General features: G+C 39.2%; 1 protein-coding gene across 4 annotated transcripts in view; it reads left to right on the top strand.

Moving 5' to 3' along the window:
• dnm3a (dynamin 3a) overlaps positions 1 to 13,779 on the top strand; it is a 69,449-nt gene extending 55,670 nt beyond the window's left edge. For 2 of the 4 annotated variants that reach the window (XM_049481541.1, XM_049481549.1), the window contains 4 exons: positions 1,826 to 1,990; positions 5,278 to 5,513; positions 6,325 to 6,501; positions 11,601 to 12,169. In XM_049481541.1, the coding sequence (XP_049337498.1) occupies positions 1,826 to 1,990; positions 5,278 to 5,513; positions 6,325 to 6,501; positions 11,601 to 11,640 (618 nt within the window). In that variant the 3' untranslated portion in view covers positions 11,641 to 12,169. Of the gene's footprint in view, positions 1 to 1,825; positions 1,991 to 5,277; positions 5,514 to 6,324; positions 6,502 to 7,141; positions 7,195 to 11,600; positions 12,170 to 12,456 lie in introns of those variants that run through there. The other 2 variants (XM_049481548.1, XM_049481545.1) reach the window with 2 other exon arrangements.
• Positions 13,780 to 18,941: the final 5,162 nt, after the last annotated feature.

Here is an 18,941-nt window from a genome sequence, read left to right as displayed (position 1 = left end):
GCGTAGTTTTGCAATATTGCATAAATGGAAGAATTCTGCATATGTGTGCATCAAATGAGAGAACAGCAGCAAAATTGATTAACTGTTGGGCCAACTTGCCACAAGTTGTGTGTAGTGACAGTTTGTTACCTCAGTGACATAGTGTAAAAAGAGACGTTCAGAGGAAAATATAAGGAGGTAGATATATGACACTTAAAAGTGCAATTCATGAAGGAGGCTGCACATATGAATTGATTAGCTTTATCAGCTAGGCTTTTGCTAGGTGGTTGCTGTGATATCCCACTATGGCTACACTGTTACAAGTGATTTCTTATGTATTTATATCATCAGACATAAGGGTGGATTTTTCTGTGGGAAAATTTTGGATATTTGGAACAGTGTCAATAAATTTATAAAATAAGAAAAAAATAAGAGACCGCTTAAATATGATGAGTTTCTTTGATTTTACTTAATTAATTGAAAACCTCTGGAATATAATCAAAAGGAAGATGAAGGATCAAGCCATTAAGCCAAGCTGAACTGCTTGAATTTTTGCATCAGGAGTGGCATAAAGTTATACAAAAGCAGTGTGAAAGATTGATGGAGGAGAACATGCCAAGATGCAAGAAAACTTTTTATTATTTGAGGTCTGAAAGCTCTGTATCTTTTTTGTTATTTCAGCCATTTCTCATTTTCTGCAAATAAATGCTCTAAATGACAATATTTTTATTTAGAATTTGGGAGAAATGTTGTCTGTAGTTTATAGAATAAAACAACGATGTTCATTTTATTTGAACATATACCTATAAATAGCAAAATCAGAGAAACTGATTCAGAAACTGAAGTGGTCTCTTTTTTTCCAGAGCTGTATATTTATATATATATATATATAGCTGAGAAAGGCAAAGCTTTTTGGACCAGCAGTTATTTGTACAGCCTTTGGCTGTGTCTGTATCAGCCAATTTAGCAGCTGCAGCTGACTAGATTTAAATCAGATTGTTGTCTAAAGGATTTTATTTTCTGTACAGAAAACACTGTATGCGTTTCTAAGTTTGCATCGTTTAGAGTTTTGGACTTCTTTAATGTGCCTAAAAGAGTGTTGTGTCTCAGAGCGCTTTTTCAGAGGATGTGTGCGTCCTCTCTCTAACAGTTTCTTTCCTTCCGTGAATATGTCTTCTCTCTGAGTGTCTCCCCTCTGAGAGTTCTCTTGAGCTTTTGAGTTCACTCTCTGAAAGTGTGTCCACACTCTGATCCTGTGTGTTCACTCTTCTATAAGTGTGGCTCCACTCTTCAAGAGTGTGTGTCCCCTGCTCGGCTGCAAGCACTTTCCCGGCTGTTCTACCATCAGCAGGCCGCCTGCATTCCTCAGCTCTTGTGTCACTGTGTTGAGGAGCAGAGCAGGAGGGGCGCCAATCTCTGTTTCTAATCAGCCCCCTCTCCATTTACTCTTTCTCTCTCTCCCGCCTTTTCTCTCTCTCCTTCTCTCTCTCTCTCTTTCTTTCTTTCTCCATCTTTCTCATTCTCGTTCTGTTTCCCCCTCCCTCTCTAACTTGGTGGAACTTGCTGAGTGATGTCAGAGTTCTGTCAGGGTTCCCCATAATTTGTTTTGACACAAGTCTACCGCACCCCCACCATGTGTTGTTGGAAAAAACTCTCTGTCTCTCTCTTTCTCTCTTGGTGCTGATGTCTGTTATACTCTCCAACCCTCATTCTGCTACTGTCTTATGTTCTGATTCCACTTCCCTCTATTACTTTCTCTCCCATCTCTTGTAACTTGTGTCACCTCTCCATTCTTTCCACTTTACCCGCATTCATCTGTGTCTCCAATATTTCTCTCTGTATGCAGGTGGATGGTGAGAGCTGTGTGCAGGCAGAGAACTTCTCCATGGACCCACAACTGGAGAGGCAAGTGGAGACCATTCGCAACCTGGTGGACTCCTACATGGGCATCGTTTACAAGAGCATACGAGACCTGATGCCCAAAACCATCATGCACATAATGATCAACAATGTTAGTTTGCTTATACTTTTTTTGCAATATAACATACAATTATAAGGCAGGGGTTTAGAACATTTTGCACTGCACATTTTTGTGTTTTACTGCACTCATTTCCACTAAAGAAACGCTTGATAAAGAGCTGATTATACAGCAAAGAGGAAAAGGGGGCAGAACGGGGCTACTTAAGTAAGTGGAACTGCTGCAATGGGCCGTGAAATTAGCTGGAATGTAAGTCTGTCCCTTTGAGTCAAAAAGTTGGCTGATCAGTCGTAGCATTTTTGTTTAACTAGTGTTTAGTTATTCAGGCAACCAAAACCTTAAAAATGTACAAGTTACATGTTGAGTTACATTTACAATGAGTTACTAGTAAGTTTCCATAGATTATTAAAAGAAAATGAAAATATAAACTTCCCATACAAGTGTTACTTTTAATACAGTGCACCGCTTTAGAAATAAGATGTTTGAGGTTTCATGCTAAATTGCAGCTGGCTAAGTTAATATTCTCAATTAAAAATAAAGTAATGCGCAAATTCTAATGCACTTACGCATATTATTTAAAACTAGTGGTGTCAATCGATCAAAAAAAATCAGTTGGATTAATCCCATTTTTTGTTTATAAAACTGAGCTTTTGTAAGTAAAAGAAAAGTGTTAGATTGGCTAAATTTAACTAGCTTTATATTGGTGAATTTAGTGGCTTATTTTTTTTTTACTTTATTATAATAAAGTAAAATAAATATTATTATAACTTTATTATACTATGTATTTGATGCTTTTTAATCTTTTAATGTGCTGAGTAAAAGTTTAACGGAGAGATTCAATAGAGGAAATGAATGATAGTGTAGCTCCATATTCCTGTGTGTGCATGAGCTAGGGCTGCACAATATTGGAAAAATTTACATTGCAAATGTTTTTATTTCGACAATATACAGCATATCACGATATTAAACAATGCAGGGCCCATGATTTCACCAGCCCTCTGTCTCACATCCAGACCAATCAGGAGCTGAATCAGCGCCAAGCACTCAAAACCCGAGAAAAAAAACAACAACAGTAATCGGCCCTTTAATCAGGCATTTAAATGACTTTAAAAGATACATTTCTGGGATTAAAAACATACATTCAGCTGTAAGTGAAAACAGCGCAACTGTGCAAAACTGCGCTGGACTGAGGTGCACAGCTTTTAGCACGTGAGTTTACAAGCACGTACCCAACAATATGGATGGAGGCCGTCAGGTTGCCTCGTGTTTACTCCTGTTCCCCCTTCGCCCTTCCCCTCCCACTCGCTCGTCTCTGGCAGCAGCAGCCTGTCACTTACACAGACACAGAGACAGCACTGTGTATTTACTTCTTGTGTCAAGAATCAAAACATTGCAAAATGACGTATTTGATTTAATTCCCTAACGATGATGATGCTTAAACGATATATCATGCAGCCCTAGCGTGAGCGCAAGAGTGAGAGGGAGCCTAAATTTCAACATAAATTAAAAGTAATCTACCTTCTGAACTCAACAGTGAGCGATGTTGTGTTTACATTGCTAAATAACTGCCAATGTAAACTTTGTTGTGGGTAATTTGCTTTACAAAAAATGTGTCAGAGTTTTCAAATTAATTGTATGCGTTAACATGCTAACATTGACAGCCCTGTTCAAAACAAATTTAGAACAGTATTGTTCTAGTATGCTTGTGCTTATAAAGACACCATGTTACTTTAGAATACCGTATTTTTCGGACTATAAGGCGCACTTAAAAACTTTTAATTTTCACAAAAATTGACAGTGCGTCTTATAATACGGTGCGCCTTTTGTATGGATTTTACTCGTCAGGTTGTAAGGAGCAGTAAACACACACTCCGTGCAGCGTTATAGAGAGTTTCAGTGCTATACAGAGTCCAGAGCCGTGCAGCTCCGAGGCTGAGCAGCAATAGCATTAGCTAGATGCTAACCGCTAAGCTAGCTAGCTTATTCACTGAGATCAGTATTATCTAAATTTTACTCGTCAGGTTGTAAGGAGCAGTAAACACACACTCCGTTCAGCGTTATACAGAGTTTCACTGCTATACAGAGTCCAGAGCCGTGCAGCTCCGAGGCTGGAGCAGCAAATAGCATTAGCTAGCTTATTCACTGTTCAGAGATCAGTATTATCTAAATTTTACCCGTCAGGTGTAAGGAGCAGTAAACACACACTCCGTGCAGAGCCGTGCCGCTCCGAGGCTGGAGCAGCAATAGCTAGATGCTAACCGCTTAGCTAGCTAGCTTTTTCACTGTTCAGAGATCAGTATTTTCTAAATTTAGCACTTTTAATACTGCTGGAGCAGTATTATTAGAGTTAGATGCTAATCGCTAAGCGTTCACCGTTCAGAGGTGAGTTATCGGCCTGTAAGTCTGTGCTGCTTTGCCTGGCTGGCATTAGCTAGATGCTAAGCGCTAACTCTCTCAGAGGTGAGTTTTATCAGCCTGTAATCTGCTTGTTTACCGTGTTAAAACAAGCTACGGGGGACGAATCGCTAGCTAATATCTCACTGTCTTACCAGAACACGCAGGATTACTCAGTGTAACGCTGTCGTTTAAGTTTGGGTTAACTTTACTAGTTTAGGTGACTAGCTAGCGTGCTAGCGGATAGCTATGCTAACACTGGTGCAGCAAGCCTTAGTGGACATCTGGAAATCTAAGCTTACTGTAAATAAACTGAAGCACGTTACTCACCCAAATAAACAGTTTTCAGGAGAGGAATCTGTGTAGATTAATATCCAGCACTCGTTTGACTTTGAAAGAGCTAACAGTTAGATTTGTATACTGAGACGCTCCACCGGCAAGCGACCACCCCCGGTGGGGGAAGGGAAACATGGCGCCACCCCTGTTCACTTTGATATAGGCACCCTTTCTAGTGTCACTTAACGCGCCTTATGCGATGCGCCCTATGTATGGAAAAATATCAGAAAATAGGCGTTCTTTGATAGTGCGTCTTATAATGCGGTGCGCCTTATAGTCCGAAAAATACGGTAGCTGCAAACAAACCTTAATGCTGTACACAGTAACTACAATTACTTGGCTACATAGCATAACAGAATGTTGACGGTGTGGTCATGTACAAGAGAGAACAGGTTCACATCATTTTAAACAATTATCAGGTGTGAGCAGTTTCTCATTCATAAATAATTCAGTGTTCATTCAGTTATTCTGACCACTTTCATTCATTTTTAATACCTTTTCCCTGTCTCCCGTGCACCCCTTCACTGCTATTTTTTTACTCACATTTGTTCTCTCTTCCCTGCCACCTCTCTCTCTCTCTCTCTCTGCAGGTGAAGGAGTTTATCCACTCAGAGCTGCTGGCTCAGCTGTACTCTTCAGGAGATCAGTCGGCTCTGATGGATGAGTCTCCGGAGCAGGCTCTGCGCAGAGAGGAGGTGCTACGCACACACTCTGCCCTGAAGGAGGCGCTGGCAATCATCAATGACATCTCCACCTCCACCATCTCCACTCCTCTACCACCACCTGTGGACAACTCCTGGCTGCATACCAGTACCATTAACCGCAAGTAGGAAGCAGATACTGATTACAGTTGATGAATTGTGGACTAGAATTCGAGTGTCAGTTGTGCACAATATGACCATATATATTAGATATAAGAAGAGCACAGTTAATTGATGGCAGGTATATTGCAGAGATGGTGAATCAAGTTGCACTTCAGTCACACGCACACATGGAGACTTCAGACTTGTCTCGTTCTCATACTCAAAAGACTTCAAACTTGTATTGGACTTGTGTTTTGGGACTCGTGAACAATCATTGTTTTTTTTCTATTTTTGGTGTATAAACATTGAGGAAACTGATAACAGCCTTACTCTCACATCAGTATTTACAGACCTGTCCCAAATCACTAATTTCTGCACTGCTCCAAAGAGTCTACTCTCTGGCGATGTCAACAACATGCAGAGCTATTGGGCGAGAGTTCTTCAAGGGCATGCACTTTTGAAGAGTTATACTTTTAGGGACATTTGGGACAATTTTCCCACCTACAGCCCCCCACCAGGAATAGAGAATTAATTAAATTAGCTTTGCTACACGTAAAAATGTTAGCAATATCATCCAGATTTCTTATATACAGCTCTGGAAAAATATAAGAGACCATTTCATCACTCTTTTGTCTTTCTCCTTTTTATTTGCTTATTGTTGTAAATGACTCAAGGTAAACATCTTTTAAATAGTGTAAAATATTCATGTAAATTAGTATTTCTGCCTTTTTTCAAAATAAATTAGTGAACATTTTCATTCATTGATTCTCCCTACCCTCTGTCTTTCTCTTTCTTCTGTCTTTCTCGTTCTCCCTCTCTATCTCTTACTCTCAGATCCCATGTAGGTCTCAATTCTCCTAAGAGGACTCAGTCTGCTCCTGGAGCTCCTACTCGTGGTCCTGCTCCTCGTGCCCCTGCCCCTACCAGTCGTTCTTCTCCTGCAATCCTAAATCACACAGAGTCGTCTAATACACAGGGACGTCCCAACCGAGTTGCTCCCAGCATTCCCAGGTAATGAATAACTGAGTCTTTATTAATATCTTTATTAATCCTACATGCAGGAGAAATCCTGAAGGACATCACTTGTAAATATATAAGGGATATAAGGAAAGAATCACTAGGTCATCTGAGCTCCTACACCACAGGAAAATAGTATTTTTTTCTTTACAATGCTCAGTAAGTAATTTAAGAACAGGGAAATATATTTGAAATCATCAAACTCAAAGTGATAGTTATAAAACCACCAAGGCCGTTTGTCTGTAAAACAGGGCTTATGTTTTTAAAGAAATATCCAGTTTACCAAAACTATTCACTAGACAGAGGTGAGCCCCATGGACATTGAATGTAACTGTGATTCAGCCCCCTTTAGTAGTGTCTTAGCTGACTGAACTACTCTGGAACCTGCTTAATTGTGAAGTATGTGTACTCTGTGAACTTTCTTTGCTGTGTGAACTTTAGACTTCTAGAGTTCTATTCTTCCCATACTTCAGAAGTATGTCTTGGCTAAGAATGCATCCAAGAACTTTCCACTTTCTTTATACCACACTAAGGAAAAGTATCCATCAACCATCATTGCTAGCTCCTGACTGTTTTTTTATGCGTTTTGAGAAACAGCTTCGGTCATCTACACATTCATTCCATCCCTCCACAGTACACCTGAATAAACTAATCAAGGCCCGATGGTTTGAGGACAAGTGGAATCAGGTGGGTTTGAGCTAAAAAAGACTGAGTATGTAAACAGTGAGGGACCCCTGTGGCAAAAAAAATGGCAGAATCCCAAATTGCCTCCCGTTTGACATATAATACCTTCTATAGGGCATGAGCTACTGAGTTTGAATTCATATAATGTCTGTTTCTATATGTGTGCATGAGAACTGAATGTCTGAGTCTCTGGCCCTTTCAACCACTGCACTTTAGTAGTAGGCTACTCAGCAGTGGAGCTTAAGGAAAAATACAGCATGGAATGTGATTTCAATGGCCGATTTGAGTTTGCTTCCAAAATGTTCATATAAATCTCAGGGTGCTGCCAACTCTTTAAGCGATAGGTTCCTCTGAAGCTTTGGAGAAGAATGCAGCATCCAGTTTTCTTGATGAAGCTGAAAACACTGTAATCTGTGGCATGAGGTTGTCATGTGAGCTTTAACTGCATAGCTGTGAATGCTTGATGGATCTACGTGATTGTTTATTGTTCCCATATTTATAATAGACAATGCAAAAATTTATGGCCGTAAAACTATTTGTAGCCATAAATCTTACGGGGAAGAAAAGAAAATGTGTGCACATACACATGCACGCACACGGACTTGAATTAAGATGCCGCCTCAGTGAGAGCAGAGGTTACTTGAGCTGGGTGGGGGTCTACTGGAAAATGTGTTTTTCATATTCTTTTCCCCAACATTCTGCACAGACTGTCTCCACCCCCCAGTCTCTCTCGTGCTCCCCCTTGTTCGTTGGATGCCGGAGCCTAGTCAGCAGAGGCAGTAAATAAAACACTTCTCATGTTTCGTACAGTTATTTGATTGTTTTATGTGGGTTTTAGATATGTTTGGTGATTAGCAGTAAGCCAGTAAAGCAGAAGAATGGTGTGAGTTGTGAGTTGAAGCGGAGAAGGCATGTGATGATTGTGCACTGAGCACACTCGCTCTGTTTTAACGGGCTTTCAGACTCAAGGACTGGAATCATATTTGTCAGCTATGTCATCTGCTCCCTTTCTGTATCTCTCTTCGCCACCACTCCACTGCTTCTCCATTTGTATATGTTTCCTTCACCATGCACTCATGCACTCCACTTTCTCCATTATATGCCCTTTTCACTTTATGTCTATCCCTCTTTTTCTCGCACCCTTCTTTGCTTTGGCTCTCTTTGGGTTTCTTTCTGCCTCATTTCCTCTGTGTTCTGAAATGGGTCGGTTTGGACCTCCACCCTTTTTCTCCTGCTTTTTCTCTCCCATCCAAATCCCCATTTTTCTCCTTTACTTCTGTGTTAGTTTTTCACCCCTCCCTTTTTGACATTCCCTCTTTTCACTGCGCATTTGCTTTCTTGTTATCTTTCCCATCATCTTTGCCTTATCAACCCTCATTTTGCTCTTTTTAAGTCATTTTACAGTTTCTTTAACACCTTCTATAGTTTCTGTACTCCAGTGCGCTGAACCTGACATACATCTCAGAACGGTGCTCTGCTCAAGCATTCTGTTTCTTATGCAGAAAGCAGAATATACACTATTTATGAGTTTTTTTTCACATTTTGAGACACCTATCCCAGCCCCACACAATTTACATTGTCCATTTAAATTTGCTAAATGAAATAAATATGCTTCTGCACACTTCAAATCTGTTAAAGGATTCACCAGTTAACCCTTAATGCTTAATTACCTTTGTTACACCCCAAGTAATACTAATCAGTGAGGAAAGAGCCAGGAGCCACCCAGAATTCTCACCGACTCACTCACTCAGCACTTTTTACACTCTCAGTTCATTACTATTTCTCTTTCAGTCCCTCTATTTAACACACTAAATTAGATTAAATAGCCCTTGCATTCTCTGTCTCTCCTACAATAAACCTCTGGTATTTCCAGGTCGTTAGATTTGCTTGGTTTCATCAAACTTTGTTTTTGCTTTCTTTTCCATCGTCTTACTCTTTTCTTTCGATTGTCCAGCATTCAATGCAGATCAGGAAAAATAAAAGCCGCTCTTTCTCCTCGTTCCCATCCCAGAAAGCCTCTCCCCTCTCTGCCAGCTCCATTAGAGAGTGAGATTCCTGAACCTCCACAGGGATCTTTCCTGGACCCACGCTACAGGAACGCTGCCCCCCTCCACCTCCACATACACACACGCACTCTCACAAAACCTTACTTTCTCTCTCTCACACACACACACACACACACACACACAAATACCGTCCGTTAGTTACACTGCCCGACAGCCCACATCATTGCTTTAGAAAGCGTTTGTGAGTTCATGCCAGTTTTGCCTCCTAATACTGATGGAGTGATTACTGATGGGTAACAAAATTATTGTGACAATTTTTTTCCAAACTGCTTTTCAAACACAAGCTCAGAAGGACAGGATTGTGAAATTGAAAACAGTTTAAATTGTTGGCCCTTAAATGCTGAAACTTCTCATCAGGGGCCTGTTTCACTTGCCTAGCAGGAAAACATTTAGGATTCCATTAGTCTAACTCTAGACTTTCTGTCTCATGACAGTGAATCTAGTTTTCATCAGGTTCCAACGCTGTAGCAAAATCAGACATTGTCATAAATAGAATAATTAATAAAAATAGAAATAGAAAAAAAAACAATCCCCTATAATGTGATCTTACAGCGTTGTTCTTAGGAGAACATGTTTATGCATTCTAACACGCTGAAATGTAGGTGCAGATGTTGTGAAATTAATAATTTGTTGAGGTCAACAACTATGCAAATACAGGTATTTTTCCAAAAATTTATTTGATGGTATTTTAAGGCATTTGTTAAACATCTCTTTAGCATTCCAAGGCCAGAAGGTTCACCTCTGTATATAAAAAGTACAACTAATAAATAAATGATTAAACAGTTTTATCATTATTTGTTTGTATATAAATCCTCAGTGGCACATTGTACAGTATCTATATTTAGATTATAAACTTTTAAATGTTATAAACTTTTAAACATTTTCATGTTTCATGTTTTTTTTCTGTTCTTTGTGGCATTTGTGGAGGGCATAAATTAAAGAAAATTTATATCAGTAATATAAAGCAATTGTTACTCCAATTTATTATAAAATAGTAAAAATGGGTTAGTTTTTTTGTGTAGTAATCGGAGGCCAGCATCTGAATATATGTGAAGTCTGAGGCAAGACGGTCTACAAGTGTAACACTAGGGGCCAGTTGTTCAAAGGAAATCTGATCGGATTTTGGTTATCGGATTGGATCAAATCTGGAAAACGGGTTGTTCAAAAGGGAAAGAAGCATTCTGAAATCGGATCAGATCACGTAATCCAATCCTAGTTTGTAAATGGATCAAACCTTCAGTTTCTGTTGTTCAAAACTTTTCAGTAGGATTTGGATAACTTTGATCCAAAAAAACAGGATTACCCTGATCCCAACAAGGAGTAGGATTTCAAGGGGGATTTCAGGAAGTAAATGTGGTAAAACTTTAAAATCAAAGTTTTAAAGTAAAAAAAAAAATACATTTGTACAATTTAGTGTATATACATTTACTTCTATTTTGCACTTGACCTGTTTAACCGTTACAGTGATAAAGTAAACATTGGCTACCAATTAAGCCTTTTACTATAGTAACGTAAAAATAAAAACAATCTTTACCCCATTAAATAAACCCCCCAAAAGATTTCAATAACAAACAAAAATAATATATTCATTTTTTCATCTACGTCACTGTCATTCATCACTGTATATTAATGTCAAAGAAACATTCATCAGATATGAAGCTGATAAATTTCGAACAATTGCAAAGAACACCAGAGTTTGTCCTGGTTCTTCAACAGGCTCAGGTGCATCATGAACATCACAGAGAGGGACATTGGTAGCAACATTGGGCAGGACAATACATGCAAGTGTTATGTTGCATGCTCCCTGTGGTTCGACTCGCAAATAGTTAAGTCATGCAAAGCGTCTCTGCAGAACGCTCAATTGCTCGTATTGTTTTGCAATAAGCAGTATCTTGTTACTGCAAGAAAAGGAGTCATCAACCCCTGTTGGTTCTTCTGTGTTTTACATAGCTGGTAATCCGGATTAGGTAATCCTGAAAACTGTGTTTCTGGATCAGGTTGATCCAATCCAATATTGCTTTGAAAAACTGGCTTAAAAGTAAGACAGATCACCTGATCCTGGATAGCAAAAAATGTGATTACCAAATCTGGATCATTTTGATCCGGATTACATTTTTTGAACAACTGGCCCTAGGTTTTTATTCTTTCACTTGTATTGTCTTAAAGTGCAGCATATGGCATACCTTCTATATCACAAACACGTGTAAACACTGAAGCAGTTAAGCCATTGTAATTTTGCTGAATGGATTTGGCAGAGTTGTGAGGGAGTCGTAAAAATGGAGCGCTCTGTTACTGTGTGTGTGTGTGTGTGTGTGTGTGTGTGTGTGTGTGTGTATGTTTCAGGAGACAGCCGCCAGCGGTGCCTTCTCGACTGCCACACTAAACACCCACGAGGTGACACAAAGCCCAGGTCCAAGAGAAGTCCAGCCACAAAAAGGACGAGAAGCACCATCTGATTGCTTTTCCACATGAACTGCTGTAGACTCGAACTTTAGCCAACGGCCCACGTTCTTCCCCGCGTGCCTTTGGTGTGGCTTTAGAGGTGGTAGATGAGATCTTAGATCTGTGGTTTTAGTCAATTTGCAATGGACTAAAATGAACTCAGTTCAGGCTAATTCAGCACATCCAGATGTGGTGATTGGTGGGCAGCATTCTGCAGTGTTTTGTTTAGACTGTGCCTGTGAGTGAAGCAGACAGATTCTATTAGTCCTGCTTTTGTTCTGTACATACGTCTGCATTCATTAAGTTTTGAGTGTGAATTTTTAAATATACAGAGTTTAAGGATTTTGTAAGTCAGAGTTAAAGCTCATTAAATATTCTGGCACAGGAAAATTATTTAATATATTGTTATCATTTTGTTTGTTTTATGATCATAGCCATATCTGTTTATAATAAATGGAAATGTTACATCATTTACGTATCATTCCTAATTAAAATAGTAGTTTTGCATTCAAATGTATATTCTATGGTTGAAAGCTGCATTTCCTCAATAACAACAATTATAACAATAACAGTCTCAATCTTACATAAAATTTATCTCAGCCATGAGCTAACACATTTTTAATGTGATAGAGAACCTGTGATTAGTTGCATTAACAGTGTGTGTTTTATCTCATTTATCTTGGTTGTCTTTTTGGTACTGTTGTAAATTAAGAACATACAAATGTTTAATTCAATTAAGTTTTTTTTTTTATCACAGCAGAAACAGTTTGTGAGGGTCAGCGTCTCCAGTGTGTGGCTCCAGTCTCGCATCTTAACAGCAAAAAGTCACTGGAGTGCCCCCACCAGCCTCTATTCACCATTATCATCTTTAGGCAGCCCAACAAAAGGAGTTTAGGGAAGACTGCTCTCTTGTGGATAACGTAACTACTTACAACGGCTGTTCTGCCTTTGTAAGAACTTTTACATAGGCCTGCTTACTGTAAAAAACGTGCTGTGGCAGAAGATCACACATTGGGGTCACACAGGAGAAAAAAAAACTCTGCTCTGATTAGCAAACGTCTTGGCAAATGTTTATAAAAGGAGTTTAGGGCTGAAAGCACTACATAGAGATGGCATGAATTATCAAATCAACATTATTACAAACTTCTGTTTTTCATATTAGCTAGGGAAAAGAATGCATCTAATCCTGTAATGTTTTTAGTTTTGTGTTTTAGTTGCAGTATTTGTCTTGTAAATGATCTACAAAACTTCAGCCAGGAACATAAAACATGGTACAGGCAGATGTATACATGGATTCCACTAAATAAACTGTGGCTTCTACCACAGTTATCCAGAATATACCGCAAAATCTACAGGGAAAGCTTCAAGCTTGTTTCCAGGCTTGAAAAAAAATCAGTGTGTAAAACTTTTAATATGTTGAAAATCCGTTAATTATCCTAAAAATCATCATTTCAACTTATATACCCATACCCCTTATTTAAGAATTTCAACAGTCAGGTTGTAAAGAGCAGTAAAGCCAATCTCCTGAAGTACACAGTTATACAGTAGTTTCAATTTAGTTCTCCAGCACCAAAACTGAAGAAGTATTAGCATTAGCTGCTAACCACGCTAAGCGGTATCTCTTTCACCATTCGGAGGTGAGTATATCGGCCTGCCCTGTAGCCTGCTGCTAACCCGCTCTACCACTGCTGCAGCAGTATTAGCATTACCTGTTAACAGGGGCGTGCACAGGAATCTTGAAGGGCAGTTGCTCTAACCTGAAGAAAGGGCACCCCCCCCCCCCTTAAAAAAAAGAGTCTCTCTCTCTCTCCTGTATTCATCTCTTCTCCGTGGGCATTTCGAATTTTCTGCATTAATGTGTTCATTGAACACGCTCATTTTTTTCGTGAACGTTAAACTGAATGCAACACATTTTTTAATAAAGAACTTGAACGTGAATTAGTTCACATTATGTGTCGTGAACGGCAGACATAACTGTAAATGATGAATTTGTTTTCCATTGAAAACTGAGTGACATCTGCTTTCTCTTTTGAAACGCAACGAGAGAAAGTTCCTCCTTCCTGTATTCTCGCTGGTGCCACTTAAAGGTCACCTTCCGTCGTTTTTTCTTTCATTTTAAAATGTCTAGTTTTGGTCTCTAGTATGAATGAATGACATGTGAGCCGTTTTTGTAAAAAAAAAAAGTGCTCAGGTGTCTCTGTATAGCTCTTTTTTAATGGACTGTTTTAGGGGTGTGTCCAAAATGACCGGATTCCAGCTTTGCTCATGAATATTCATACATGCAAACAGCATGCAAATATCTCTCCTCTGATTGGCTAGGAGCACTGCGACGCCCCTCCACCGCTCTGCCGCTCACTGCCTCCCACCTCCTAAAGGTGCTTGCACACTGAACGCGGTATGCCGCGCGGCATTCCGCTGTGCTGCCGCTCTGCTCTACGCTGGTCAGTTGCGGGTGCGTTGCGCTGCTGCTGACGCCAAGCGTCTCCTGCTGATAATAGGCGGAGTTTTCTAAAACCCATCACCTCTGTGAGCGGTGTTTTGTAGTTTTGAGTCTCTACAGCCTCTGTGGATCTGTATATGTTTCTCAGCCTCAGAACAAAGCTCTGATTCTTCTCTTCCTCCTGTTATCTCTATATGAGTGTAGGGAAGTGATGTACAGCTGAGGGGATTCACTAATCGCTATTATTAGTCTCTCGCGCACGTTTATTGTTGTTTGGACTACAGTTTCTCTCTAGTCGCGTGAGTTCACGTCATGCGTTTTCTGCCGAGGTACCGCTTGCCGCGAGGTCAAAGTTGAACCATGTTGAACTTTGCCCGCGGTAAGCGGTAGCGCGGTGGAGGCGTGGTTATGGGCGGGGAAACGCGCCGCTTTCCGCTCTGCTCCGCGGCAGCGACGCACCGCTCTACCGCTCTAGACACTATTGAATCCTATGGGGGTCAGCGTACCGCGCCGCACCTACCGCGTGCAGTGTGCAAGCACCTTAACTGATGAGCGGTGATGTTGCGTCGCTTCAGCTCCGCCTCTGGGAGTTTCTCGAGCCAAGGTGGGCTGGTCTGTGAGTTTCTGCCTACGTAGGCAGAAAGATAATTCAAAATTCACCCGTTTTTCGGAGGGGGGGAGGGGGGATTCCTTTGCTTAGCTCCTGCAGACAATGGGGGCTGCAAAACAGTTTAATGTGCAGGTGTACACATTCAACTCGGAGAGACCTACTGTATTCCACAAAAAACAAGAAAAATCGGATTTTCGCGGAAGGTGACCTTTAAATTATGTATCACCAGACAGAAATGGTTTTGACATTGTGTGCAAAAGAGCGCTGGGGGCTGGAGAGAGCGCGAGAGTGAGAGAGATTTATCACCTGGTTAGAAACACACAATTGTAGTGTTATGAGCAAATGTCTACAATGAGCAGTTTAAAAGAACGTAAAGTGATTTCTAGCTTGTAGTGTGAAAAGGTAAAATGAACTGAACTTTGAACTAGTTCAGAATTAAAATTGTGAACTTCGAACGTGAACTGTTCACTTTGAGCATGTATGAACTTAACTTGAACTAGTTCAGAAAAGCTGTGAACTGGCACAACACTGCCTATGGCATCTTCAAACTCCTCTTGGGCTGAATTTTTGGGCTGCGTTTTTGTTTTGTTTTTTCTAGTGAAGCGTGCTGCGTGTCCCCAGCTACGCCCGCGCCCCTCCCTCTCGAGGTGTCTGAATCTGAATGATTGACTCTGAAAACTTTGTTTTACGAAACTTCAATCAAAATTACTTATTATAAAGAAAATCTTGTTGAAATATGAAATCATATTTGACTATATTATTTTTTCCCATTCATTTTTTAGCATTAGCCACTAACTGCTTTTTCAATAAACACAGTGACAGAACTGCGATTTTGGGGTATTACTATATATATGTAGGCGCTGGTGGGGGCTGGGTGTGTGTGAGGACTGTCCTCAGGTAACCTCGGGGCATAAACACAAGCCGACGCACTTTTTTGGTTTTAATTCAGGAACGTACATCCTACAGCAGGGGTCAATAATAGACGGACCGCGGTCCGGATCCGGGAAAAAAAACCCTCGCTCGCAGGCTCTCTCTCTCTCTCTCTCTCTCTCTCTCTCTCTCTCTTGATGACATAAAACACTGACAGTACTAGGCTTCTTCAGTATACAGTATATAAAAATGGCGACGGTCCGGACCTCGGCCTGGCGTATTTTTCTCTAACTGGACCGAACTAAATTCTAATTAAATACCCCTGCTGTAGTAGATCAGTCCAGATCATACCAGTGCACTGATTTATGCTGGATTTTACTTAGACACATTAGCTAGATGTAAAGCCATACGCTGCTCATGTCAGACTGTGACTACTGTACAAAAAACAACAACAAGAATATCAAAAGATGGACTTCAGCCATGTGTGTGTGTGCATGTGTGTAATTTGGAAAATAAAAAACCTGGCCTGACCAAAGCATCACCCTGGAGAGTGTCTTGTCTGTTTATTGCTAATTAAAAATTGCATATTAGGAAGTGCAGTATGGTTTTGCGAAAAGAAAACAGAGTAGAGAATAGTCATTTTAGTACATTTCAGTTATTTTCTATTTCTTTGCCAGGGTTTTAGTCAATGTCTAACACTGACATCAAGTGGATGGAAGTGGAATAGCAGACCTGAGACATCAGAATATTGTGCCTTGTGGCCCTTACAAATATAAAAAATAATTACTTAAGGAAAATTAGCATGCAATGAAGACATGGTTGATCTAGAGGTGCACGATTTATATTATTAATAGTGACATTGTTTATTTTAATTGACATGATATTTGACCAAATGTTGCCTTGACAAGATGCAAGGTAAGTATGGAGACAATATGACAAATATTAGGTGAGTTAAATATTATTAATTACTGAACATTTAGCACGTTTCTTCAGTCACTTGAAAATAAAATTATGGAGTGAGTTTTCCCAGACTTTTAAATAAATTATTTTGATATCCCGAGAGCTATGAATTCTTAGACATGGTTTAATAAATAGCTAGATATTTTTATGAATATAGCTAAATGAATAAATAAAATACTTAAATTATTACAAAGCATTACAAAAAAATATTATTTAAATCCAGCGTTGCATTAATGTTTATGACCGCTGCACAATGCCTTCTCCAGCACATGTTTTATTATTAATAATATATATATATATATATATATATATATATATATATATATATATATATATATATATAGTAGTAATAATAATGTATTATAATATTATATAATATTATTATCATCGGTATTATTAACAATGTTCTTCTTCATCATCTTATTATTATTATTAGTAGTAGCAGTAATAGTAGTAGTAGGAGTAGAAGTAGTAGGAGTAATATTTAAGGATATAAACTATATTTCTTACTATAAAATGTATTTATATCTTCCATTAAAAAACATACGGGACTTTAGTGACGTTAAAACGCGTGGCGTCACAATATATTTTTTAAGGCTATAAACTATTGTAATATGAATATTATAGTCATATCTTCTATAATAACAATAAATAATGTTATTTTTATTATTATCATTGTTATAATTAGTCAAAATATTATTGAGTAAAAAAGCATACGGGTCTTTTAGCCGCGGGAGCGCGCACGGTGTATAAGATTCGATTTGTTTGTTTTTATTTAAACTGTTTCTGAGCTTTACGCGCAGCAGCAGTTTTTCCGCTCCTGAGAGAGATTTCCTCTTGTACTACTGACCCACCGCCTGATTTATCCTCTATACTGTTTAATTATCTACTTTCTATTTTACATTATTCTGTAATTGTTGTGTTTTCTGTGTTGTTGTTGTTTTTTTTGTTTGTTTTTTTGTTGTGTTTTTTTCTCTTTCAGGTAACCGGATCGTTGTGAGGACCGACGCCCCGCGGTCGGACATGGACTGTCGGCGGACTTTCAGCGTCCATCCACCTGAGGTCAGTAAGCTCGAAATTTCCCGCGTTTTAGACCAAATTCACCATCAGGAACTAAACTGAATAAAACTGAATAAAAGTCAGAAATAAAGCTGGAGATGAATCAGCATGAATTAAAGTGAGTATCTGTTCTGCAGGCGGAGTCTGGAGCTCCAGAGGCTTCATCTCCTCAGACTTCGCCTCTTTCTGTGAGTCTCTATTAAACTGCTACACCTCTATCAGACCCATTATAACCTCACTTTAACTCTTTCAGACTCGCTTATAGAATCCAGCTCAGTTTATTAATATCAGAACCACAGATTTACTGATATGGATGAATTATAAACCATTAAACCTAAACGGGTTGTTATTGAGTTGTGATATTTTAGCTGCAGGGTCACAGCGGTTTATCTCAGTAAGGAGTGTGCACTAAGTGGAGCTGACTAGTGTAACACATTATATAGCATTTATTTTATTTAATAACGGTAGCAGACTGTGTAATTGTCCCTTCTTGGGTTTATACAGGTCGGTTTATGTGCTCAAACACCATCAAATAAGCTCATAAAATATGTACTGGGCTGTTCAAAACATCAGTGTTAGAAGGTTATACCCAGCTTTGCATAAAAATTACATTTTACATTGCAAATAAACTAAATTAAATTTACAGTTGTTACATTTGATAACATTACAGTACCGTATATAGTATTAATTAGAGTCATACAGTATATATAAAATGGTAAAGTTGAGATGCCTGCAACACACCAGCTTGGATGTAAACTCTTGTATTTGTTAATATTTTTGGGTGTTTGTATTAGAAAATGATTAGTATACATTTTCCTATGTTTTAATTACAGGTGGTTTCTGATCCGGAGATCAGCCCACAGCATGTCGACGTTCTTCTGCCGTTTTGCGTGAGTCTCTATCAGACTGTTATTGTTGAGCAGCCTAAATTTGAATAGATGATTAGTCCACATTGCAACATTATAGCACTATAGATTAGTTTTTTCTTATAGGTTGTGGCTGACTTGTAAATTAAATACAAATAGCCATTAAAATGTTCTGCATATTAACATTAATGCTTATGCAATGTCAGTATCAGAATTCAGATTAGTCTTTTTGCCACTGTTTGTTTAGAATTGAATATTTGTATGGTTTCTCTTGAACAGTGCCAGGAAGCAACGACTGCACACCTGCCCACCACCACCACCACCTACCTAGACACATCCCAGCAGGACGACACTGGCCTTTCCTCACCAACCCGTGGCAGATCTGGTAAACGCCTCACTAACATCTTTAGCAGCATGTTTAGTTGTTTCAGGTCACG

Source organism: Astyanax mexicanus, chromosome 1, assembly GCF_023375975.1.
Source record: "Astyanax mexicanus isolate ESR-SI-001 chromosome 1, AstMex3_surface, whole genome shotgun sequence".
Taxonomy (NCBI): Eukaryota; Metazoa; Chordata; class Actinopteri; order Characiformes; family Acestrorhamphidae; genus Astyanax; species Astyanax mexicanus.
This window is presented reverse-complemented; position numbering and strand designations above follow the sequence as displayed.